The sequence below is a fragment of the Vulpes lagopus genome, chromosome 19, assembly GCF_018345385.1.
Source record: "Vulpes lagopus strain Blue_001 chromosome 19, ASM1834538v1, whole genome shotgun sequence".
Taxonomy (NCBI): Eukaryota; Metazoa; Chordata; class Mammalia; order Carnivora; family Canidae; genus Vulpes; species Vulpes lagopus.
Window position 1 is genome coordinate 1,174,918 of NC_054842.1, and position 26,428 is coordinate 1,201,345.

Genomic DNA, 26,428 nt, shown 5'->3' on the forward strand with positions numbered 1-26,428 from the left:
GACAAATTGAACACCAATATAAAATAAATTTATTAAAAATAATAATAAATAAAATTAAATTTAAAAAAAAGTCAAAAAACGAAGCACATCACTTTTCCAGCATTCCCCAACTCTCTGTTAGCACACAATTTCTGGACCTTCTGATTGCACTTAAGACTCACTATCCTTTACGAAGCTGACTCTGTTATTGATCCCATTCTGCAGAGAAGAAAACGAGGCTCAGAGAGGTTAGGCAGTGTGCCTCAGGAAAACAGCCCGTACACACAACCAGCTAATAGGCAGGGCCAGACCCAGGGACTAAGCAGGTGTGGCTAGTTTCACCTGTGAGCCCTCCAAGTGCCTGGGTGCCATTATCCAGACTCCTGACCCCAAGTTGTGACCCTCCATCACCCCATCTGTGCACAGCTTAGCCCCACCTTTGTACTCCATCCCTGTCCTCCTCTGGGCAGAAGGGGGTATCTGCATATCACAAGGCCTTTTAATGTTTATCATTTGTGGTTGACTCGTTCCACTGGGGATTTGATAGAGCTCACTAGCATACCAAAATGGGTAAAATGGCAAATAAATGTTCTCAGACTCTAGATTAGCATAGAAAATCAAGTCCATGCTCTACTATCTAACCTGGTTCCTAAACTTGAACATAAATTTTACTCTCACTTAACAAATCAATTCTTTCCCCAACTCACATAGTCAGAATCCAGAGAAAAATTTGTCTTGTAAGCCCAGACTGTTGTGGTAAAAATCCCTGGGCAGTACCCCTGAAGCACAGGAAGGCTAAGATCTCTCCCTTATTTCCTGCCCCACCCCTCAGTGTGGTTAGAGCCAGCACCAAACAGCTCAGTGAGTGAGGACCTGCAGGAGTCTAGGAATTCCAGAGACTCACCAACACTCCCCAGAGTGGAGGTTCTGGTCCTATAAACACTCTCCAAACAACCTTCTGCTCACCCGCAGTGGATGACTAACAGTTCGGGCTCTCACCTTCAAGCTCCTTACAGATGTGGAGTCTCTACTGCCCTCCCCTAAATTGTTTTATTTCTTTGGGGTTTTTTTTAAGATTTGTTTATTTTAGAGAGAGAGATAAAGAGAGAAGGGGGGCACAAGGAGAGAGAGAGTCTTAAGCAGATTCCCCGCTGAGCATGACGTGGGGCTTGATCTCAGGACCCTGAGATCAGACCTGAGCCAAAACCAAGAGTCAGACACTTAACCAACTTTGCCACCCAGGCTCCCCTTACCCCTAAAATTTTTAAATGAGCCTAGTTGAGTATACAGATTTCTGTGAAAATTCACAAGACTAACCAGAGCCCTTACCAAGCCAACAAACCTTAACCAAGGTGGGACCTTTACTAGAACCTGCACACCAGGTTCTTGAGCCTCAGTGTCATAGAAATGAACACTGAGCTCAAGAGAGGGAAAGCAGGTGGAGTTTATTAGAGGCAGTTTGTATACGAGAAAAGAATTCACTCTCTGTAGGGGCAGTGTGCAAGGCTTTAGTGTATGTTTCTCCCAAGGATGAGGGGCTGGGAGTGGGGAGGTATCCTTCATCCCATCACTGTTATCTTGTGGTTGTCACTCTTCAGTGGACATCACAGGATGCCTTTCTCCATGGTTGATATTTTTTAGGACTCCTGGAAAACAAAAATATTTGTGCAAGGAGGCTTTAAGTTGATATTTCTCGTTTTTCCCAGATAACCAGTACTCCCTGATGGCTGTTATCTCCCATTTGTTCTCATTCCCAGAAGAAAGTATTTGTCTCCAAGCATACGGAAACTTTTGACCCCTGCCTCAAACCAGCGGCTTTAAGGAGCTATGTTCCTCTTATTTTCCCTAGACAGTCTCAGGACAAGGAAGAATGTACAGATGGGACCAGGTTTGCACTCATGCACACACACACACACACACACACATGCACAACCATACATGCACCAGTCATACATGCAAAAATATACACATATGTGCACACATACGCAATAAGTACACACACGACAATTTTGATTTCAGCATATGAACGCTCGTGTTTCTCTACTTTCTAACAGACAAAAATATTTAAGCCCAGACATTTTCCAAAATAAAACAAGTAGTCCTGACCCACAGGCATGGAAGAGTTTCAGGAATGAAGCCATGTAAATCTCTAGTTTTGCCCAAATAGCTGCTTGTGAAACCATCAGAGTAAGTTACTGGAAAAATCTGAAACTCTCAATAAAAATTCCAGGAAGCCCAAAAATCCTGAACAGTCCAAGTGAATTTAGGAGGAAAAGTTCATTATGTGGGAAAGCCAGGAGCAGTCAGGATGGTCACAGGGGCTGTGCTGAAGGCCTCCCTCAGCCGCTCCTGCCTCTCCTACTCCTCAGTTTCTTCTGTCTGTGGGGTTAGCCAAAGCTGGTAAAGGGAGTGCCTTCGTTGCCTCCCCCAAAGTGCCATGGGTGGCCAGTGACATGCCCATCCACAAAGATGACCTTCCCTGCACCCTGGAAACCAGTGGGCATCCTGCTCTGCCTGGCTCAGGACAGCTGTTCAACTTGAACACTCCCCATTGATTCACCTGAACGTTCCCCAGCATTAGACATTTAATTTGCTTTCACAGTAAAGGATCCACCCCATTTTATGACCTTAAAACACTTTTCAGCTGCATCTTGAAACTGAATGCTTTGCTCTTATTTTCGTCTCATGCACTGGGTGTGTTTCTGTGTTCTAAACACTTAGCGTGTAAAAGTCGTGTGCGGTAAAGACAATGATCATCTGTACTTTACCTATGGGGTAACTGAGCCACAAAGTTGTTAATAGCTTGCCCACCAATGCACAGCTGGAAATGCTACAGGAGACTAACTATTTTGAGGAACAAGTAAAATGTAGACTTGGAAACTATGGAAAGGATTTTGAGAGCCCTCACTTCCAACCCCAGATTCCAGAAATGTTCTATAAGGATTCACGATCTTCTGGAACCAGCCTCACTTCCAAGAAACCACTCCTAACCCACAGCACATCAGAGTCTTTTCCATATTTGGACATTTTACCACCCGCACCCTCTCCTGGGGCCGGCACAGGAAGCCCGAGCTTCTCTCTCAATAGCCATTCTACTTGGGCCCCTGACCTCCCAGCCAGGTGCTGAGCCCTGTGAAGGGGCAAGGTCCCAGTGCACTAGAGGGAGGGGACAGGGTCTGATTGTGCTGACAAGGGCAGAATTCTGAGGTGGCCTCCAGTGACCCCTCCTTCACATATATGACGAGATACCGCCCCTGTGATTATGTTAATCTCAATGACGAAAGGGAGATGATCCAGGTAGGCCTGACTGATCGCTTTCAAGGCTGAGAATTTTCTCCAGCCAGGGGAAGAAACAGAAGTGCAAACACTAAACATCCACATGCCTTTGCAAGCCTTGACGCTGGAGTGATGGGGAAGGCATCCAGGAGCTAGAACACATCCAGCTAACAGCCAGCAAATAAATGGGGGCCTGAATCACCAGGAACTGAGTTCTGCCAAGCACTTCAATGAGCTCAGAAGCAGATCCATGGTGGACACAGACATGGACACCACAGGTCAAATACCAGACAACAGAGAACCAGGAAAGTAACAGGAGCGGATCCGAGAAGCAGGAAAACCTTACCCTCTCCCCCAGGATGAGGGCTTCCTCTGCAGCCTGGCAGGTGAGGGGCAAGGCCCACAGCATGGTTTCATGCAGGCTTGTTTGGTGAGGTGCATGGATAAGCAGGTGTACACAGATGTGCTGCACTATTAACAAACTGTGCGTCCTCCATGAGAAAAAAGAAAAAAAAAAAAAAGGTTTGGCTGTTGCAGACAAGTCTTTATGTTGCCAAGATAATAGCTGAGAGCTTCCTGTCCTGGCACCCTGGCCAGGGTCGTCAGTGCCAGAGTTCCTGCCTTCCTGAAGAAGGGAACAAGATAAAATCCAGGTGGACTCAGAGCATCTTAGGGAACTTCACTCACTATGAAAACCTCTGTGAGTAGATGTGATGGCTTATTTAATAGAGCCTCTTTTGGCATTTACTACTTATTCCAAAGTAGGATTTTTTTTTTTTTTTGCCATCTTCATTCACTTTACAGATGGGGAAACTGAGGCCTGGAGAGATTTAAAATTTTGTCTAGGGTTCCACTGCATGCAAGGAGCAGAGACAGGACTTGAACTCAGGCAGTCTGGTCCCAAAGGATGTAGACATAATGTCTACACCACAGCATCATGACTGCTGTGGACGGAATGTTTGCATCCTTCTAAAATTCCTACGTTAAAGCCCTAACCCCCAGTTTTGGAGATGGAGACTTGAGGAGGTGATTAGGGTTAAGTGAAATCATAATGGGAATTGGTGCCCTTCTAAGGAGTGACAGGAGAGAACTCTCTCTCTGCCATGTGAGGACACAGATAGCAGGCAACTGTCGACAAGCCAGGAAGAGGGTCCCCCCCAGAAACCAAATCAGCCAGTATCCTGGCCTTGGACTGTCCAGCCTCCAGAACTTGAGAAGTAGACTTCTGTTGGTTAAGGCACCCACTAGAAGGGAACTTTGTTACAGTGGCCAAGCTGACTACTACAGATTTCAGGCTCTCACAGCAACCCAGCTTATAGGCATAAAGGAAATTTTCAACTTTTCATGTTTGTGGGCCATGCTCCTGAGCTCCCAGGGGGGGAGCTAGACTTTAACTCCTACCAAGGTCAGAATGGCCACACCAAACTTCAAGCATGGGCTCTGTTTCTGCCCAAAGCACAAGTTGTACATCTGCTTTGTTAACAAATAACCTAAAAGAAATGTTTCAAACTAAAGAGAAGAGTAAAAACCTAAGTTCCATCTGGTGCCTCTGAAGCCTGCAGCTTTGTACACACTGAACGCATAAGATAAAGTCTGTAATTTTCTGGAATCTCCTTCATTATGACGATTTGTATCTCTTGGTGTAACAAAAAAGATAAACAACCCTGTATTAAACATTCCTCCCCCTGAGCACTCTCTTCTGTGGAAGATGGTGTATTCAGGCAGCTACCCTCACTTGGGCATGGAAAAACTTTCTTTTTTTTTAATAGAAATTCTAAGAGGTTTGTTCATTTTGTGTCAAAAGTAATTTCCACGAAATGGCCCATTGTGAATTGGCAGCTCTGAACATCTGCATCCTACACGCAGGAATATGCCCTGACCAGCTCATCCTCAGATCGCCCTGAGAACGCCTACTGTCCTCACGGGCAGCTGCAAGCCATGACATCGAGCTGCCACGCATCAGCGCCTGGGAAGCCAAAATGTCCCTGAAAACTGAGCCCCCACTGCAGGCATCTTCGATCCTCCCATTCTGCCCAGTATCCAGTGACAACCTGACCACCAGTTGCAACTGAAGCTGGCAAAATCCTTAGCTTTGCTTGGAAGGAGGAGGAGGAGGAAAATGAGGTGGAGGAGGGAGGGAGGAGGAAACGTAGCTGGTGGATGTCTGTCATCAGCATATGTGTGACTCCCCAGGTCATTTACTTACACCCCTCCTTATTTGTATTGCTTCTGTCTGGGTAGATTTTACTCGAAAGTCCAGCATTTCCCAGCCTCCCTGTCTGTGATCAGGAGGCAGGTGATTATGGGCCAGCCCTCTAAATTGCACAGCAAAAGAAACAGTCAACAAAACTAAAAGACAACCTACAGAATGGGAGAAGATATTTGCAAATGACCTATCAGATAAAGGGCTAGTTTCCAAGATCTATAAAAAACTTATTAAACTCAACACCAAAGAAACAATCCAATCATGAAATGGGCAAAAGACATGAACAGAAATCTCACAGAGGAAGACATGGACATGGCCAACATGCACATGAGAAAATGCTCTGCATCACTTGCCATCAGGGAAATACAAATCAAAACCACAGTGAGATCCCACCTCACACCAGTGAGAATGGGGAAAATTAACAAGGCAGGAAGCAACAAATGTTGGAGAGGATGCGGAGAAAAGGGAACCCTCTTACACTGTTGGTGGGAATGTGAACTGGTGCAGCCACTCTGGAAAACTGTGTGGAGGTTCCTCAAAGAGTTAAAAATAGACCTGCCCTGCGACCCAGCAATTGCGCTGTTGGGGATTTACCCCAAAGATTCAGATGCAATGAAACGCCGGGACACCTGCACCCCGATGTTTCTAGCAGCAATGTCCACAATAGCCAAACTGTGGAAGGAGCCTCGGTGTCCATCGAAAGATGAATGGATAAAGAAGATGTGGTTTATGTATACAATGGAATATTCCTCAGCCATTAGAAACGACAAATACCCACCATTTGCTTCAACGTGGATGGAACTGGAGGGTATTATGCTGAGTGAAGTAAGTCAATCAGAGAAGGACAAACATTATATGGTCTCATTCATTTGGGGACTATAAAAATTAGTGAAAGGTATTATAAGGGAAAGGAGAAAAAATGAGTGGGAAATATCAGAGAGGGAGACTCCTAACTCTGGGAAATGAACAAGGGGTAGTGGAAAGGAAGGTGGGCGGGGGGTGGGGGTGACGGGCACTGAGGGGGGCACTTGATGGCATGAGCATTGGGTGTTATGCTCTATGTTGGCAAATTGAACTCCAATAAAAAAAATAAATATAAAATACATAAATAAATGTACCAAAGCAGGACTGTGATTTGGGGTTGCCCTGTGAGTGTTGTCATGGTAACTGGGCACCCTCAGCTGTGTGATCGATGCCCAAGGACAGAGAAGGGGAGGGGTATGACCCAGGAGGTGGGACTCTGGGAGGCTTCCAGGAATGGTTGCCTCCCCTGAGCCTGAGGACATCCTAAGACCAAACTTTTCACAGCTCCAGGGAAGTCCTTGACAACAGGAGTTGCTCATTCACCTAACCCCACACTCTTCAGGGTGTGGTGGAAGCCTAATTAGCGCATTTGGTATGGTAGCCAGCTCTCCTGAAAGCACACAACCTAGTGTCAAAGAGCAGGTATAATTTAGCCAACTGGACCAAAGGACAACAGGAAGGCCGCTCAGCACCACAGACCCAGGGCCCTGCAGATGCCAGTTGAACCCCAGCTGTCTCCAACCCCATCAGGCACACGTGGAAGTCACTGTTTCTCCCTTTGTAGCAGGGTGGGAATCCACCTCTTCGTTGGGTGGTTTATAAGCTTCAATGAAATAATTAAGTTCACTTCAGCAAACATCTCAAGTATGAGGGAGCTCATAGTATAGTAAGGACAATAAGCAAACAGAAAAATAACGACCACACAATGTGATCGACCTCCCAAACAGGCAAAGGCAGGGTGCTGTGAGGGCAAGGAGGGAGTGCTGGCATCTCCCTGGGTGGGCTGAAGGACAAATACCAATCCCACAGAAGTGAGGAAGGTGGAAGACATTCGCAAATATTTGTCAAGTAAATCTGATATCTAAGTTAAGGAAGTAGGAATGAAAATTAGAGAACAATAAAAAAAAAGAAAAGAAAGAAAAGAAAATTAGAGAACAAATGCACCGCTGTGAGCTGGGGGAGACTGGGAGGAGGCTGCCGTGGCAACGTCCCCAGAGAGGCCCCATCAACTGTCAGGAGATGTCCCAGCTCACAGGGGCCATGGCCAGACTGACAGGAACATTACTTCATTGTTTGTTCAAGTAAAACACCCTATTCTGCAAAGAAACCAAGTTACTCTGCAGGCAAAAGGAAAATGAACTCAGACTATAACCTTGCCAGGCCCTCTGTTCCCATAAGGCTGTTCCCGACCATGACTAGTGCTTTCACTCTCATCAGAGACTAGCATGGACAGAGGGTCAAGGGGGCAGCATGTGTCTGCTGTAGTGGGACGAGAGCTGGGACTTCAACCCTGTGCTTATGCAGGAGACAGACGATAGTCCACAATCCCAATGGTCCAGCAGGTGCACCATAGTCTTTTTGTGATCTGAGTTGTAAAACAATTGAGGTTGCAACTTCTGCCCTGTTGCTTATGTTTAAGAATGTGTAATGAGGAGCACCTGGGTGGCTCAGTGGTTGAGCATCTGCCTTCAGCTCAGGGCATGATCCTGGAGTCCCAGGATTGAGTCCCACATCGGGCTCCCTACAGCAAGACTGCTTCTTCCTCTGCCTGTGTGTCTGCTTCTCTTTTTCTCTGTGTCTCTCATGAATAAATAAATAAAATATTTCTTTTTTTTTTTAATTAATTTTTATTGGTGTTCAATTTACCAACATACAGAAAAACACCCAGTGCTCATCCCATTAAGTGTCCACCTCAGTGCCCGTCACCCATTCCCCTCCAACACCCGCCCTCCTCCCCTTCCACCACCCCTAGTTCGTTTCCCCGAGTTAGGAGTCTTTATGTTCTGTCTCCCTTCCTGATATTTCCCAACATTTCTTTTCCCTTCCTTTATATTCCCTTTCACTATTATTCATATTCTCCAAATGAATGAGAACATACACTGTTTGTCCTTCTCAGATTGACTTATTTCACTCAGCATAATACCCTCGAGTTCCATCCACGTTGAAGCAAATGGTGGGTATTTGTCGTTTCTAATTGCTGAGTAATATTCCATTGTATACATAAACCACAGCTTCTTTATCCATTCATCTTTCGATGGACACCGAGGCTCCTTCCACAGTTTGGCTATTGTGGACATTGCTGATAGAAACATCGGGGTGCAGGTGTCCCGACGTTTCACTGCATCTGAATCTTTGGGGTAAATCCCCAACAGTGCAATTGCTGGGTCGTAGGGCAGGTCTATTTTTAACTCTTTGGGGAACCTCCACACAGTTTTCCAGAGTGGCTGCACCAGTTCACATTCCCACCAACAGTGTAAGAGGGTTCCCCTTTCTCCACATCCTCTCCAACATTTGTTGTTTCCTGCCTTGTTAATTTTCCCCATTCTCACTGGTGTGAGGTGGTATCTCATTGTGGTTTTGATTTGTATTTCCCTGATGGCAAGTGATGCAGAGCATTTTCTCATGTGCTTGTTGGCCATGTCCATGTCTTCCTCTGTGAGATTTCTCTTCATGTCTTTTGCCCATTTCATGATTGGATTGTTTGTTTCTTTGGTGTTGAGTTTAATAAGTTCTTTATAGATTTTGGAAACTAGCCCTTTATCTGATATGTCATTTGCAAATATCTTCTCCCATTCTGTAGGTTGTCTTTTAGTTTTGCTGACTGTATCCTTTGCTGTGCAAAAGCTTCTTATCTTGATGAAGTCCCAATAGTTCATTTTTGCTTTTGTTTCTTTTGCCTTTGTGGATGTATCTTGCAAGAAGTTACTGTGGCTGAGTTCAAAAAGGGTGTTGCCTGTGTTCTCCTCTAGGATTTTGATGGAATCTTGTCTCACATTTATATCTCTCATCCATTTTGAGTTTATCTTTGTGTATGGTGAAAGAGAGTGGTCCAGTTTCATTCTTCTGCATGTGGATGTCCAATTTTCCCAGCACCATTTATTGAAAAGACTGTCTTTCTTCCAATGGATAGTCTTTCCTCCTTTATCGAATATTAGATGACCGTACATTTCAGGGTCCACTTCTGGATTCTCTATTCTGTTCCATTGATCTATGTGTCTGTTTTTGTGCCAGTACCACACTGTCTTGATGACCACGGCTTTGTAGTACAACCTGAAATCTGGCATTGTGATGCCCCCAGCTATGGTTTTCTTTTTTAAAATTCCCCTGGCTATTCGGGGTCTTTTCTGATTCCACACAAATCTTGAAATAATTTGTTCTAACTCTCTGAAGAAAGTCCATGGTATTTTGATAGGGATTGCATTAAACGTATAAATTGCCCTGGGTAACATTGACATTTTTACAATATTAATTCTGCCAATCCATGAGCATGGAATATTTTTCCATCTCTTTGTGTCTTCCTCAATTTCTTTCAGAAGTGTTCTATAGTTTTTAGGGTATAGATCTTTTACCTCTTTGGTTAGGTTTATTCCTAGGTATCTTATGCTTTTGGGTGCAATTGTAAATAGGATTGACTCCTTAATTTCTCTTTCTTCAGTCTCATTGTTAGTGTATAGAAATGCCATTGATTTCTGGGCATTGATTTTGTATCCTGCCACGCTACCAAATTGCTGTATGAGTTCTAGCAATCTTGGGGTGGAGGCTTTTGGGTTTTCTATGTAGAGTATCATGTCATCGGCAAAGAGGGAGAGTTTGACTTCTTCTTTGCCAATTTGAATGCCTTTAATGTCTTTTTGTTGTCTGATTGCTGAGGCGAGGACTTCCAGAACTATGTTGAACAGCAGTGGTGAGAGTGGACATCCCTGTCTTGTTCCTGATCTTAGGGGAAAGGCTCCCAGTGCTTCCCCATTGAGAATGATATTTGCTGTGGGCTTTTCGTAGATGGCTTTTAAGATGTCGAGGAAAGTTCCCTTAAAAAAAAGAATGTGTAATGAAAAGTAAGGCCAATTGGTCTAGACACCCTCCACCATGGCCCTGGATCCCAATCTTCTTGGAAGTTTTCCCCAAATGCAACCAGGGAACTTGGCAACTGATGCCCCAGATCCTGAAGTCACCATTTCAGACAGCATGACTGTTAAGTATCACCTGGGGCTTGACCAGGAAAAGAGGTTTTCGTTCATGTCAAGACTCAAATGGAGACACTGAAACTGTCTCATTGCCCTGGTCTGCAACAGCAAAGCTGCTTAAGAAAGTACAGTTCTTTTACCATCTGCAGTTTCTAAAATTCAAGTAAAATAAAAGGGTAATGAGCCAAAAAGCATAATAATTGTGAGATTCCCATCTTGAGAGAAGATCTGCCGGACATTAATTTATGTCTGGAAGAAGAAAGTAGAAGACAGTCCAGAAATGTAGGCCCTGGGGATCTTACAACATAAGGTAAGTAGATTGGAAAAGACTGCACATACCCCCCTTGGGGCGTCAGGCTGGCTATCACCTTGCCCAGGGTTCCCAGCTCTGCCACTTGCACATGGTGACAACACTGTATGCCAGCTTCTTTATCATGCGGTTTTGATGGGATGAAGTGAGGAAACTGGTGTAAACACTCAGTATGATACCTGTCACCTAAGTGTTAGTGATTATAACAAACCACCATCGATCAGCACGTTTCTCCCTCTTGGAGCAATAATACATCACTTTATTTCAGTAAATATTACTGATGTGGGGAGTACTGCTTAGATTATAGAAAACCGGGGATCCCTGGGTGGCACAGCGGTTCGGCTCCTGCCTTTGGCCCAGGGCGCGATCCTGGAGACCTGGGATCGAATCCCACGTCGGGCTCCTGGTGCATGGAGCCTGCTTCTCCCTCTGCCTATGTCTCTGCCTCTCTCTCTCTCTCTGTGACTATCATAAATAATAATTTTTTAAAAAATTAAAAAAAAAAGATTATAGAAAACCATCACATTTTATTTGAGCTGGTTCATGGAAGTAGTCGTGATGAGTCTCTTTTTGAAACTAAGAAGACTTTGGGGTGTGTTTCTATCACAACACTTTGGACATATTTTATATCCTTTTGCATTTTCCAGCTCATGCACCTGTTCTGTAGAAAAAATATATGGAATTTTCTTTTTGTGACTTCACTGAAGGTTAAAATTCTTCTCTAGAGGAGAATTTTAGTCTGTGGGACTTGTCTTAACTCTAATTGAAGATGCATAGAAAAGAGGCTCTTTTAAGGTAGACTTTGCACTCTGCTTGTTGTGTTCCAGTGAAACATTATGGCAGGTGAAGCTCATCTTAAGGAAAGAGGAGAGGAGAAATTCTTCATTCCTCTGCTCTTGTTTGTTAGGATCAGCTGCACATGTCAGAAATTGTCTCCAGGAGGTCTGAGGGTCAGAGGTCCAGGAGGGGGAGGAGTAGGGAACTGATGTTGGGAAGGACACTTTGCTGGGGAGAATGGGATTGGTGTTGGGAAGAAGCAATGCCTCTGGCTGGATTCCTTGTAATGCATGGAACTTTAAAATATTCAGTATTCATTTCTATTCATAGCATTTTCCCTCTTTGGCCATTTCTTAACTAAATACTAAGTTGAACTCCATAAAACCGCCACTTTGGTAAGTCAAACAGGAGAGAACTATGGCAATTTCCTACGGTTTGCCTCCAATATCATTCCCTCCTAGGAAGGGAAGGACCCCAGCCCTGCCTAGGCCCCTGTGCCCTCCACCCTGCCCCCTCCCACACTCCTTGATTATTCTCCCTGAGATACATACATCATGAAGTATCCTGTCCCAGATGACACCTGGACCTCAAGCTTTATTTTCCAGAAAAGTCTGGTAAAACACTGAGTTTCTTCCTGCTTTTTCTGATGCCCTCAAAGTTTTCTTAAGGACAAGATGCCACCTGAATGACCTTCCAGGATGAAATATGATTACATTAACCTTTGTCTGGCTGGTTGGCTTTATCTGTGGTTGTCCCTTTGCCACTATCCGGTTCGGCTTGAATGGCCAAGGGGTCACAACATGGATCAGAACAGACAGGCCTGGTCACCACACGCCTTACTCTAGTACCACAAACAGGCACATGTTCCCTATTAGGACCCTTATGTCTGCAAGTGATCTTAAAAAGCCCCTGAGGTGGACACTGTTTAGAAAACAACCTTTGTCCTTTCTGGTAAAGGCATGATTTTGGTTAGACCCACACTTCACCCCCGCGGCAGCAGTAATGGCTGATGGACCACATTCACGTTTAGGCTTCATTCCTCTGGCTTTAGCCTGTTTCTGACCAAATACCTGCTTTTGTTTAAGAATGTGTAATAGGAGCACTGGGTGGCTCAGTGGTTGAGCATCTGCCTACAGCTCAGGGCATGATCTGGAGTCCCAGGATTGAGTCCCACATCGGGCTCCCTACAGCAAGACTGCTTCTTCCTCTGCCTGTGTGTCTGCTTCTCTTTTTCTCTGTGTCTCTCATGAATAAATAAATAAAATATTTCTTTTTTTTTTTTAATTAATTTTTATTGGTGTTCAATTTACCAACATACAGAAAAACACCCAGTGCTCATCCCATTAAGTGTCCACCTCAGTGCCCGTCACCCATTCCCCTCCAACACCCGCCCTCCTCCCCTTCCACCACCCCTAGTTCGTTTCCCCGAGTTAGGAGTCTTTATGTTCTGTCTCCCTTCCTGATATTTCCCAACATTTCTTTTCCCTTCCTTTATATTCCCTTTCACTATTATTCATATTCTCCAAATGAATGAGAACATACACTGTTTGTCCTTCTCAGATTGACTTATTTCACTCAGCATAATACCCTCGAGTTCCATCCACGTTGAAGCAAATGGTGGGTATTTGTCGTTTCTAATTGCTGAGTAATATTCCATTGTATACATAAACCACAGCTTCTTTATCCATTCATCTTTCGATGGACACCGAGGCTCCTTCCACAGTTTGGCTATTGTGGACATTGCTGATAGAAACATCGGGGTGCAGGTGTCCCGACGTTTCACTGCATCTGAATCTTTGGGGTAAATCCCCAACAGTGCAATTGCTGGGTCGTAGGGCAGGTCTATTTTTAACTCTTTGGGGAACCTCCACACAGTTTTCCAGAGTGGCTGCACCAGTTCACATTCCCACCAACAGTGTAAGAGGGTTCCCCTTTCTCCACATCCTCTCCAACATTTGTTGTTTCCTGCCTTGTTAATTTTCCCCATTCTCACTGGTGTGAGGTGGTATCTCATTGTGGTTTTGATTTGTATTTCCCTGATGGCAAGTGATGCAGAGCATTTTCTCATGTGCTTGTTGGCCATGTCCATGTCTTCCTCTGTGAGATTTCTCTTCATGTCTTTTGCCCATTTCATGATTGGATTGTTTGTTTCTTTGGTGTTGAGTTTAATAAGTTCTTTATAGATTTTGGAAACTAGCCCTTTATCTGATATGTCATTTGCAAATATCTTCTCCCATTCTGTAGGTTGTCTTTTAGTTTTGCTGACTGTATCCTTTGCTGTGCAAAAGCTTCTTATCTTGATGAAGTCCCAATAGTTCATTTTTGCTTTTGTTTCTTTTGCCTTTGTGGATGTATCTTGCAAGAAGTTACTGTGGCTGAGTTCAAAAAGGGTGTTGCCTGTGTTCTCCTCTAGGATTTTGATGGAATCTTGTCTCACATTTATATCTCTCATCCATTTTGAGTTTATCTTTGTGTATGGTGAAAGAGAGTGGTCCAGTTTCATTCTTCTGCATGTGGATGTCCAATTTTCCCAGCACCATTTATTGAAAAGACTGTCTTTCTTCCAATGGATAGTCTTTCCTCCTTTATCGAATATTAGATGACCGTACATTTCAGGGTCCACTTCTGGATTCTCTATTCTGTTCCATTGATCTATGTGTCTGTTTTTGTGCCAGTACCACACTGTCTTGATGACCACGGCTTTGTAGTACAACCTGAAATCTGGCATTGTGATGCCCCCAGCTATGGTTTTCTTTTTTAAAATTCCCCTGGCTATTCGGGGTCTTTTCTGATTCCACACAAATCTTGAAATAATTTGTTCTAACTCTCTGAAGAAAGTCCATGGTATTTTGATAGGGATTGCATTAAACGTATAAATTGCCCTGGGTAACATTGACATTTTTACAATATTAATTCTGCCAATCCATGAGCATGGAATATTTTTCCATCTCTTTGTGTCTTCCTCAATTTCTTTCAGAAGTGTTCTATAGTTTTTAGGGTATAGATCTTTTACCTCTTTGGTTAGGTTTATTCCTAGGTATCTTATGCTTTTGGGTGCAATTGTAAATAGGATTGACTCCTTAATTTCTCTTTCTTCAGTCTCATTGTTAGTGTATAGAAATGCCATTGATTTCTGGGCATTGATTTTGTATCCTGCCACGCTACCAAATTGCTGTATGAGTTCTAGCAATCTTGGGGTGGAGGCTTTTGGGTTTTCTATGTAGAGTATCATGTCATCGGCAAAGAGGGAGAGTTTGACTTCTTCTTTGCCAATTTGAATGCCTTTAATGTCTTTTTGTTGTCTGATTGCTGAGGCGAGGACTTCCAGAACTATGTTGAACAGCAGTGGTGAGAGTGGACATCCCTGTCTTGTTCCTGATCTTAGGGGAAAGGCTCCCAGTGCTTCCCCATTGAGAATGATATTTGCTGTGGGCTTTTCGTAGATGGCTTTTAAGATGTCGAGGAAAGTTCCCTTAAAAAAAAGAATGTGTAATGAAAAGTAAGGCCAATTGGTCTAGACACCCTCCACCATGGCCCTGGATCCCAATCTTCTTGGAAGTTTTCCCCAAATGCAACCAGGGAACTTGGCAACTGATGCCCCAGATCCTGAAGTCACCATTTCAGACAGCATGACTGTTAAGTATCACCTGGGGCTTGACCAGGAAAAGAGGTTTTCGTTCATGTCAAGACTCAAATGGAGACACTGAAACTGTCTCATTGCCCTGGTCTGCAACAGCAAAGCTGCTTAAGAAAGTACAGTTCTTTTACCATCTGCAGTTTCTAAAATTCAAGTAAAATAAAAGGGTAATGAGCCAAAAAGCATAATAATTGTGAGATTCCCATCTTGAGAGAAGATCTGCCGGACATTAATTTATGTCTGGAAGAAGAAAGTAGAAGACAGTCCAGAAATGTAGGCCCTGGGGATCTTACAACATAAGGTAAGTAGATTGGAAAAGACTGCACATACCCCCCTTGGGGCGTCAGGCTGGCTATCACCTTGCCCAGGGTTCCCAGCTCTGCCACTTGCACATGGTGACAACACTGTATGCCAGCTTCTTTATCATGCGGTTTTGATGGGATGAAGTGAGGAAACTGGTGTAAACACTCAGTATGATACCTGTCACCTAAGTGTTAGTGATTATAACAAACCACCATCGATCAGCACGTTTCTCCCTCTTGGAGCAATAATACATCACTTTATTTCAGTAAATATTACTGATGTGGGGAGTACTGCTTAGATTATAGAAAACCGGGGATCCCTGGGTGGCACAGCGGTTCGGCTCCTGCCTTTGGCCCAGGGCGCGATCCTGGAGACCTGGGATCGAATCCCACGTCGGGCTCCTGGTGCATGGAGCCTGCTTCTCCCTCTGCCTATGTCTCTGCCTCTCTCTCTCTCTCTGTGACTATCATAAATAATAATTTTTTAAAAAATTAAAAAAAAAGATTATAGAAAACCATCACATTTTATTTGAGCTGGTTCATGGAAGTAGTCGTGATGAGTCTCTTTTTGAAACTAAGAAGACTTTGGGGTGTGTTTCTATCACAACACTTTGGACATATTTTATATCCTTTTGCATTTTCCAGCTCATGCACCTGTTCTGTAGAAAAAATATATGGAATTTTCTTTTTGTGACTTCACTGAAGGTTAAAATTCTTCTCTAGAGGAGAATTTTAGTCTGTGGGACTTGTCTTAACTCTAATTGAAGATGCATAGAAAAGAGGCTCTTTTAAGGTAGACTTTGCACTCTGCTTGTTGTGTTCCAGTGAAACATTATGGCAGGTGAAGCTCATCTTAAGGAAAGAGGAGAGGAGAAATTCTTCATTCCTCTGCTCTTGTTTGTTAGGATCAGCTGCACATGTCAGAAATTGTCTCCAGGAGGTCTGAGGGTCAGAGGTCCAGGAGGGGGAGGAGTAGGGAACTGATGTTGGGAAGGACACTTTGCTGGGGAGAATGGGATTGGTGTTGGGAAGAAGCAATGCCTCTGGCTGGATTCCTTGTAATGCATGGAACTTTAAAATATTCAGTATTCATTTCTATTCATAGCATTTTCCCTCTTTGGCCATTTCTTAACTAAATACTAAGTTGAACTCCATAAAACCGCCACTTTGGTAAGTCAAACAGGAGAGAACTATGGCAATTTCCTACGGTTTGCCTCCAATATCATTCCCTCCTAGGAAGGGAAGGACCCCAGCCCTGCCTAGGCCCCTGTGCCCTCCACCCTGCCCCCTCCCACACTCCTTGATTATTCTCCCTGAGATACATACATCATGAAGTATCCTGTCCCAGATGACACCTGGACCTCAAGCTTTATTTTCCAGAAAAGTCTGGTAAAACACTGAGTTTCTTCCTGCTTTTTCTGATGCCCTCAAAGTTTTCTTAAGGACAAGATGCCACCTGAATGACCTTCCAGGATGAAATATGATTACATTAACCTTTGTCTGGCTGGTTGGCTTTATCTGTGGTTGTCCCTTTGCCACTATCCGGTTCGGCTTGAATGGCCAAGGGGTCACAACATGGATCAGAACAGACAGGCCTGGTCACCACACGCCTTACTCTAGTACCACAAACAGGCACATGTTCCCTATTAGGACCCTTATGTCTGCAAGTGATCTTAAAAAGCCCCTGAGGTGGACACTGTTTAGAAAACAACCTTTGTCCTTTCTGGTAAAGGCATGATTTTGGTTAGACCCACACTTCACCCCCGCGGCAGCAGTAATGGCTGATGGACCACATTCACGTTTAGGCTTCATTCCTCTGGCTTTAGCCTGTTTCTGACCAAATACCTGATTCTGCAGGGAGTCCAGGAATGGACCCTTCTCCTAAAATGTTAAAAGTGGGAAAGAATATTCCTTCCTTTCCTTTGGGCATTTTCATGAGTGGACTGCAGCCCCAGGGAACCCTGAGAAGGTCTGCATGGAGGTCAAGACCAAGTCAAAGATTTGGGTCTCTGATGGCCTGGTCAGACCCCAGGGCAAGGAAATTCTAACACAGTCACTTTCCTTTCTGAAAAAAGGACACAATAAATGTTTTACCTTAGGAAAAATTAAGGCAATTTAATTAGAGCTAACTGAAAAGGCAAGAGGAAACTCAACAGATTGATGAGGATTTCTGGGATCCAACTACTGACTTCCATTTATGTGAGATAATAAATTATCTTCCTCCTTAAGCCAACCTGAATTAACATTTTAAGTTACTTGCAGCCTAAGTCAGCACAACTGAAAGTCCACTAATGTACACTTCTGTTGTTAGGCAGATGTTCTCACAACCTCCCAGATGATGGAGAATCACCTCACTTTTTTTTTTAATAAATTAATTTTTATTGGTGTTCAATTTACCAACATACAGAAAAACACCCAGTGCTCATCTCGTCAAGTGTCACCTCACTTTTAGAAGACACTTTAGAATGGAACCCCACAATCAATTTCTACACCTGATTTCAATATTTAGTAAAACAACACAAAAGGGACTTTTTTCCCATAGCCTAAGTCTGCCCATGGTCCAATTCAAGCCTAGCTCAGTTCCCAATATTAGGATCCTGAAGACAAGCTTATGTCCCTTCTGGCCAATTCTCCTGTTCTTCTGAAACCCATTCGCTTCAAACCATGAAACCTATCCTGGTTGCCAGGTTAGTCTGTTCCACCACATTATTTGCTTTCTTTTTTCAAAGAAATGTGCTTCTGCAACTGTCCCATTTCAATGGTTTTAAAACACCATTGATGCATAAGATCACTACTTTATGTACTGCTAAGTAAGAAATCCTCTACCATGAAAGCTACAATGTGCCATCAACTCTAAAGAATACCCTGTTTCTGGAGATGCTAAAATATGTTTTTAAAACAAACTGAGGCATGTTGGAGGAGAAGGGGGTAGGGGGAAGGGGTCACTGTGTGATGGGCATTAAGGAGGGCACTTGATGGAATGAGCACTGGGTGTTATATGCAACTGATGAATCACTAAATTCTACCTCTGAAACTAATACAAAAATAAAATAAGATAAAGTTAAAAATAGAACTACCCTATGATCCAGCAATTGTACTACTAGGTATTTACCTACAGAGTACAAAGACACACATGCTCCCCGATGTTTATAGCAGCATTATCTACAATAGCCAAACTATGGACACAACCCAAGTGTTCACCACATGGATAAAGATGTAGTGTGTGTATATATATATTTTTTTTAATATAATATATATATATTTTTATGTCCTTTAGCATTTTCTTGCCATTTGCACAATGTGAATGGAGCTAGAGCATATAATGCTAAGTTAAATAAGTCCAAGAAAGACAAATACTGTATTTCACTCATGTGAAATTTCAGAAGCAAAGCAAAAAAGCAAAGGGATGGGGTGGGTGGGGCAAATCAAGAAACAGACTCCTAACATACAGAACAAGCTTCTGGTCACCAGGGGAGAGGTGGGTGGGGAATGGGGAACACAGGTGATGAGGATGAAGGAGGGCACCTGCTGTGATGAGCACCAGGTGCTGTATGGGACTGTGGAATCACTATATTGTACACCTGAAACTATTATCACACTGTGCTAACTGAAATTTAAATAAAAACTTAAACATTTAAAAAGTTTAAAAAAAAAAAAACATGTGCATCTCAGAATCATTGGAAAAGTGGTATTTTATCTTTGCATAGATGTCCCTCCCCCAAAAAAATTCACAAAAAGGTGGAAGAGTGATTTGCACCGCATTGCTTCCTGCATCTTCCAGAGATGCCCAGCCTAGTAAAACAGCACTGTGTCAGGCAATGAGATGTCTTTTTACACATGGTCGGGGGCCTGAAGTTGAGCACCCACAGAGCCTTTGCCTGGGCCCTGGCCTGTGGATGGGCCCACCAGGGCCTGTGGCCAAGGGAGGCCTCTGAATGCCTCTTTGGAGCATCATGATTCTGAATGTGAGGATATTCAAGAGCCATGGAACATCCAGGATAAGCTTTCCGATGTCACTGTATGGTCTCCTGTTCCCAGGACCTCCCTTTCTCTGAAACGTTCCTCTGCCTCTAACTCACCCCCTCTAGCCATGTGTGTGCACACGTGTGTGTGTTCATGTGAGGGGAGGGGCACGCAGATCCAAGGGAGGTCTCAGCCCCTGCCCCCAAAACAGCCGGGCTCTCCTTGGGTGACGGAAGCCACAAGGTGTAGAATGAGCAGCGCTGGGTTTCCGGCCACGCACAGAAAACAGGCTTCCGTGAGGCAGAGGAGAATGAAGCCAACACTCAAAACAAGAAAATACATGGAGACAAAGGACCATGGAATCTCTGTCTCCACCTCCAGTTGCATTTCATTTAATTTGAAGCCCAGCCACATTCCTGCCTTCGGGTCCTGAGATACCTTCCAGGGTCCTTAAAATAAAACCTGTATTTAATTTTTATTTCATCGCCTTCAGTGAGGATGCCATCTCTTACAACATAGATGCATAAAGAGCATATAAATCACGTCCCTGAGCTGATGGGACAGTGTTACACTGGGACTCATGGATCCAACCTTCCAGAATTATGCAGTCTGTGAACCTAATGCACCATAGTTGGAATTCTGAAGACCAACAGATGGGTGTTCAGACCCTTGAGCTCAGGGACTCTTCTTCCCTCTCCAGTGTCTGGAACAGTGCCTGGCACAGAGCAGATGCTCCTTAACAAGTCAGTGGAAGGAGCCACTTCACAGGAATGCGGCTTCTGCCTGCGGTGAGTATGCAACATCAGAGGAACATCTGAGCACACATCCCAGCTTCTCTACCCTCTGATGGAGAGAAGTAAGACAAGTCGCCTCAGCCCCACACCATTACACTGTGGACAGAATAACCTCCTCCGTGAGCTACTTTTAACCTCTATCAGGATGGTCTCTATGAAGGCCATTGGTAAATGGTAATGCACCATGCAAACGAGCTGATGTTAACGATGCCAGCTCTAGGACCACTTGGAAAAGCCACAGCAGGTATGCCGAGGATTGGAAACAAAGAATAAGTGTCCAAAATACAAATGCAGGACAGATTTTTGTTTAGGGAAAGTTTAGGGGAAAGGCAAGACTCTGTCATGAAGAAACATTTTTAAAGGCTGTGTTTTAATCAAATAATTGGTTGGTGGAATAATGGCCTGAACTGGTGTTGAGAAAGCCAGCATGTTGTCACCATCTCACTGGGTAACCTATGAGTGTTCTACTGAGCCTCTTTCTACCTCTGGTTCCCCAGGGTAAATGGGGAAGTTAAATGAGCTCAGTGGTTTTCTAAAATTTTTAATATCAGGATTGTTTTTAAACAAATCCTGAACATATAAATGTTGAAATAGCTTACTACTTTTCCTATGTGAACAGTCTATAGCAAATGCTCTCATTGGGGCAAGGCTGGGGGCCCAGGACAAATGGTCCCCCAACCCACCCTCAGCCCAGCCTCTTTGGTGTTTCCTTCCATGCTGCTGTAAACCATCAGACCCAGGGAACACATATAAAGTGGCCAAGAGAAATGATCTGCCCAGTAGTGCAGAAAATTGGCAATGTGACCCTGACCAGCAGCTTTCCCTCTGCTATTCTGTCCTGTATACCAGAAACAGTCCTCTATTTCTCTAGAAATGTGCCTATTACTGCCTATGTTTGAATGAGACAACTTGAATGTATGTGAAAATCACAAGTTAATAATTAAACCCTCTCCAGAGACCATCCTGCTTAATTGACAACAAGCCTTGGCTCAGTGACTGCATGGACATTGTTGGGTTTTCCTTTTTGAAATCACACATGGTGTGGCCACAGGAGCCCAAGGTGAGCCACTTCCTTACTTAGAAGCTAGTCCAGCCATCTGCTCACACCAGCTGGCTGTGAGGGCTTCCCAGAACACACAGGTGCTCTGAGCCATTATCAACATGCAATAATGCTCTTCCATTGGACAAACCATCCCGCCAGTTCTGCTAGAGAGCATGTATATTTGTCAGTTTGGGTTCGCTTGAGGGGATGGGGGAATCCCTGCTTTATTATTATTATTATTATTATTATTATTATTATTATTACTATTATTGCTGCAGCCACCTAAATCTTCATGCCTACTGTTGGTTTATCTTCCCCAAGATTCAAAATATAAGTGTTAATTGACTGACTCAACCTTGGGGATCATTCTCACAGTTGCCATTAACCTGTCTCACTGTGGCAGGGGAAGAAAAGGGCAGTAATTAGATAACAGATGACTAGTCTCTTCCAAGATAAGACTGAATCAGGGTCACTTTTTTCACTCTTTCTGTGACCAAAGACAGACGTGACCCAAGAGGGATGATATGGGACAAAGTAGGTGACAGAAGCTTAGTGGGCCAGGACCCCACCTTCCTGCACCAGTTTTCACCTCCCAGAATTGGCCAAATTCAGAGGCAGAAGAAACCTAGAAGGACAGTGGGGAATAGGAGGCTCAGAGGGGGCACCTTGCCCCAGGTCACACAGCTCACTCAGGCAAGACAGAAACAAGCCAGGACTCCTGGCCCCCAGGTGAGATCTTGTATGACCTTCTCTGGGCTCAGAAAACAAGCTGCAATACTAGGTTCAGAGCTTGACTCAGGCCATGTGATCAATGAGGGTATTTCAACCTAAGACCCCTGAGTATTTATCCAGCATTGACCAAACATGGGACTGGGGTCACTACTGTCTGGCACCCTCCCCATCCAAGCCCACAGTTAAACACATTCTAGCTGACTCACTTTACCTGTTCTTGCAGTCATGGGCTTTGGGGTTCAGAAGTCCTAATTCAAATGCACACTCCTTCACTGACTAGATATCCAGGTCACTTCGGGTTCATTATCTCCCTTCACTGAGTCTTAGTTTCCTCATCAGTGAATTGGAGACAACACAGCCATCTCACAGGCCAGGACTAGCTCAGGAGCACACAATGCAGCACCATATTTCAGTGCCTGACAGACTGGCATAAGCTCCTCTCCAGAGCTTGCCGTGGGGTCAGCCACAGGCTGGCTGCCCTGTCCCCTCCCTGCCACCTCCTCCACTCCCTACTGGCTTCACCAAGCAGCTCTGTCTTAGAAATCACCTGTGTGTGACTCTTCACCTCAGTGTCTGTTTCTGGGGACTTCTCTGTCATGTCAACTACTGAGGGTCAGTGTCAGCTGATTAAGTCTATGGAGAGCTCCTGACATTGTATCTGCCTTAGAGAGATTGTGTCCACAGGTGGACACAGCTATAATTCTCCTCCTGTCTCATTCCTGTGGCCCTGCTGGCTGTGGGCATAAGCACTGTTGCCCAGTAGCACAGGAGCTGTGTTGTCATCTCATTGGCTCCACTTTCCCTCCAATGAGGGAGCACCCCCATTCCTCCCAGGCCTCTGGAGAGAACAAAGGACAACACCCTGGGATTCAGAACTCTGGGAAGCAAGGCCCTGTGTGCTGGGATGCTTTGGTTAAAAAACACTGCAGGAAGAAGAAAACTGAACATGGATGGGGATTTACAGGGTTCTCCCTCCACCTCACCCTGCCCTCTGTCCTCTGGGAGCTTCTTTTAGTGCCACTTTCATTGCTAGAGTGTAAAATCAGAAAGGACTGGGCTGGAAAATCCTGCCCTGCCTCCCCTGGCTTCCCTGCAGGGCCGCCAAGACCTTCAACTATGTCTCTCTCCCCTCACAGGATGCGTCATTCCTTATTTTAATCAGATGACTCTGACTTTTGCATCATTTGTACACCTCTACAGGTTCACACAAGACTCTGTGAAGCACAAACACATGGAATATCTGGTTCTACTGGATGCAAATAGGAAACAAAACCAGAACAGATGCCCCCTTGGTAAGAGGAGTAGGTGGGAGGGAGTCCCTGCCTGGTTCAACAGGAGTCCCTGTTGTGGAACGAACATAAGCTCATTCCTGGATAGGCTAGGGCTTGTGGTCACTCTGATCTCCGAATGAAGACATAGGACAGAGGCCTCAGAGGGTAGAAAGAGTATCTAATACAGCTGGAGAGACATGACAAGTCAACAGCCATCTCCAAGAGTAAGGGTCTCAGAAATCAGGGTAGCTGCAGGGCAAGAAACTTGATTTCCCAAGCAAGTGATGCCTTATCTTATCTGGGTCTCTAGGGCAACATGCTACACTGTGCTGCCACACCAGGGGGTCTCATTCTTATCAAGCCCCCCAGGAGGACTGGTTAAAAGTTTCCTGGACTTCATCCCAGAAGCTGGGATCCAGCAGATCCCCAAATCTGTGTTTCTAGCAAGTGTCCAAGTATTGCTAATGCTGCTCTTCCAGGTTCTCAAATTTGAGAACTGCTGGACTACAGTAGACGTGCCTGGAGACCACACCTGGCCCACCACCAGTCACCACAGTCACGGCTTGTGATTGCTACTATTGGCTTAATCATCAGTCTTCCTGACCAGAGTGAAAAACTCTGTGCATGTTTACACAGGTCTTGATGATCCTTAGGAGGTGACTCCACACACTGTTGAATGAATGACCTCAACATTTGGGCACTGGGGGTCACATTCCAGAAGACAAACTCAGCATTTAAAAATAATGAATATTTACTGAATGGTTGCCAAGTGCCAAGCATGCCACATGAGCCCTGTCTGTAAGCCCTCATAGCAATCTGATGCAGAATATATTACCAGTACTCTGTTTTCACAGATGAAGGAACTGTGGCTCAGAAGGATTAAGTGACTTGACCAAGGTCACATGGTCATGAGGAAGGAGAACTAGAACTGAATCTCAGTCTGACATCCAAGCTGGTTAACTCCTACACCTTTTCAGACAAAAATCAAGAGATTCTTCAAGCATCCTCTCTTCTCTAAGTATCCCCTCTCCTGAGAATACTTCTCTGAGCTCCATGCCACACACAGCCAAGGTAGAATTCACTGACATCTCCTTGTGGGAGTTTCAGACTCTGTAGAAGAAGCAGAGTGATGGTGGAAGAAGGCAGAGGTAATGGTGGAGGAAGGGGTGATGGTGGAGGGAGATAGAGGGATGGTGGATGCAGGAGTGATGATGAAAGAGGCAGGGATGGTGATGGAAGGAAGGGTGATGATGTAGGAGGCAGGGGTGATGTTGGAGGAAGGGGTGATGGTGGACAGAGGGGTGATGATGGAGGGAGGGGTGATGGTGGAGGGAGGGGTGATGATGGAAGAGGCAGGAAGGTGATGGAGGGAGGCAGGGGGGATGATGGAGGGAGGCAGGGGTGATGATGGAAGGGGGCAGAGTGATGGTTGGTGATTGAGGGGTCATGATGAAGGGAGGTATAGATGATGATGGGGGGAAATAAGGGTGATGATGGGGAAGGCAGCAGGGGTGATGATGGAGAGAGGGTTTATGATGGAGTAAGGTGGAGTAATCATGGTGGGAGGCAGACAATGGGGGTGAAAGGAGACAAAGGCTGAAGATGGGGAGACAGGTAGGAGCAACAATGGAGAGAAGCAGACAGTGGATGGTCCTGAAAGAACCTGGCAGTTTATGTTACAACGCCAGCACATTGTTCTGAATATCAGGCCTGTCATTGTAGGGCTTTCAACATAGAAGCAGTATGAGACACATGTTTTTAAGATTGTCTGAGCCTGAGTCTTCCAAACAGAGTCTAAGTCAGGGTCATGAGGGGCTGTGTGACCCCAAGATCAGGCGTGAGGGATGAGGAGTGAGACAGGGAAAGAGGATGTCCACTCAAACATGGCTTACTGGGTTGGTCTTAGCTAATGCCCACTGTCACTCAATCTGGGGGCATTGAGTGGGAAACATCTGATACTCTTCAGGACACTCTCAGGAGGAACAAAGGAAGAAGCATTTACCCAGTGGCTCCCTTAAATGGTGACTCTCCTCTACACTGAGGTGGGATGTATAGGTGCCACATGGGATCTAGTTGTCCCATACCAAGACATCAGAAAAAAAAAACAAGCAAGAAACAAGAGACGCAAGGTCATTTCAGGTTTTACAAAGCTGGTTGAAGACTATGTGGGACCTATCATCACAGCTACAGCTGCAGTAAAAGAGGGAACCTAGAGGGTCTGAGCAGTACCCAAGACTGTCTGATACAGAAACTATCAGGGACATGGATAGTGAATGCATAGGAGAAAGCCAGTCACCACCTCTCACCCGGAAGGATATTGAGTGAATGAATGGATGGGTAGTCATTATATCAATGCATTGGATGGATGGGTGGATGGATGGATGGATGGATGGATGGATGGACGGATGTCCCACAAGGCATTTTAGAAGCAACTAAAAACAGCCATAGGTCAAAGAGTAGAGAATTACTGTCCCAACAGCAAATAGGTCTTGAAAAAAATAGTTAAAGAGAAGGTACAGAGAGCACTAAAACAAATTTATCCAACTCCTGGTATCAACATATTTCCCCAAACTTCTTGCTGTCAGTACAAATCCACCTCTAATTTCTGTGCCCCATCTACTTTATTCAATGAGGAGCAGAGCCCAGGTTAGAATTAAATGTGAAAATGAGCACGAGCCTCAATATCATTAGTGATCAGGGAATGCAAATTGAAACCACAGTGAGACACCACCACACACCACCAGAGCAGCAAAGAAAATGAAACCTAACATTGTGAAATGCTAGCAAAGGTGCAGATCAAGGATTGTTATGTGAGTAGGTGTGTGTGATGACAGAACCGTGCTGGAAACTATTTGGCACCTTCTCATAGTCAAACCCATCTCTTGGCTGTGACTTAATGACTCCACACTTGGAGAAATGAAAATTCATGTCCATAAACAGACTGGCACAAAGGTTCTTGAAAGTTGTAAATAACAAGATAAATAAAGAGATGGTGATATGTTCAGACCTTGGAATGCTACTTGGTCCCAGAAATAAGGGGACCCCTCACCAGCCAGATGGACTAGAACTACCCATACCCTTCCGAAGGCAGTCATTGGCCAGGCCCAGACCCAGTCAGACCTATGACCCTGCCTTATGGCCTGGAGAGGTT

General features: G+C 44.7%; 1 protein-coding gene across 1 annotated transcript in view; it reads right to left on the bottom strand.

The window, feature by feature from the left end:
- Window positions 1-1,432: 1,432 nt before the first annotated feature.
- LOC121478716 (adipocyte plasma membrane associated protein) overlaps window positions 1,433-26,428 on the bottom strand; it is a 165,162-nt gene continuing 140,166 nt past the window's right edge. The window contains exon 9 of the mRNA XM_041733934.1: window positions 1,433-1,625. Within this exon, the coding sequence (XP_041589868.1) occupies window positions 1,617-1,625 (9 nt within the window). The 3' untranslated portion in view covers window positions 1,433-1,616. The remainder of the gene's footprint in view (window positions 1,626-26,428) is intronic.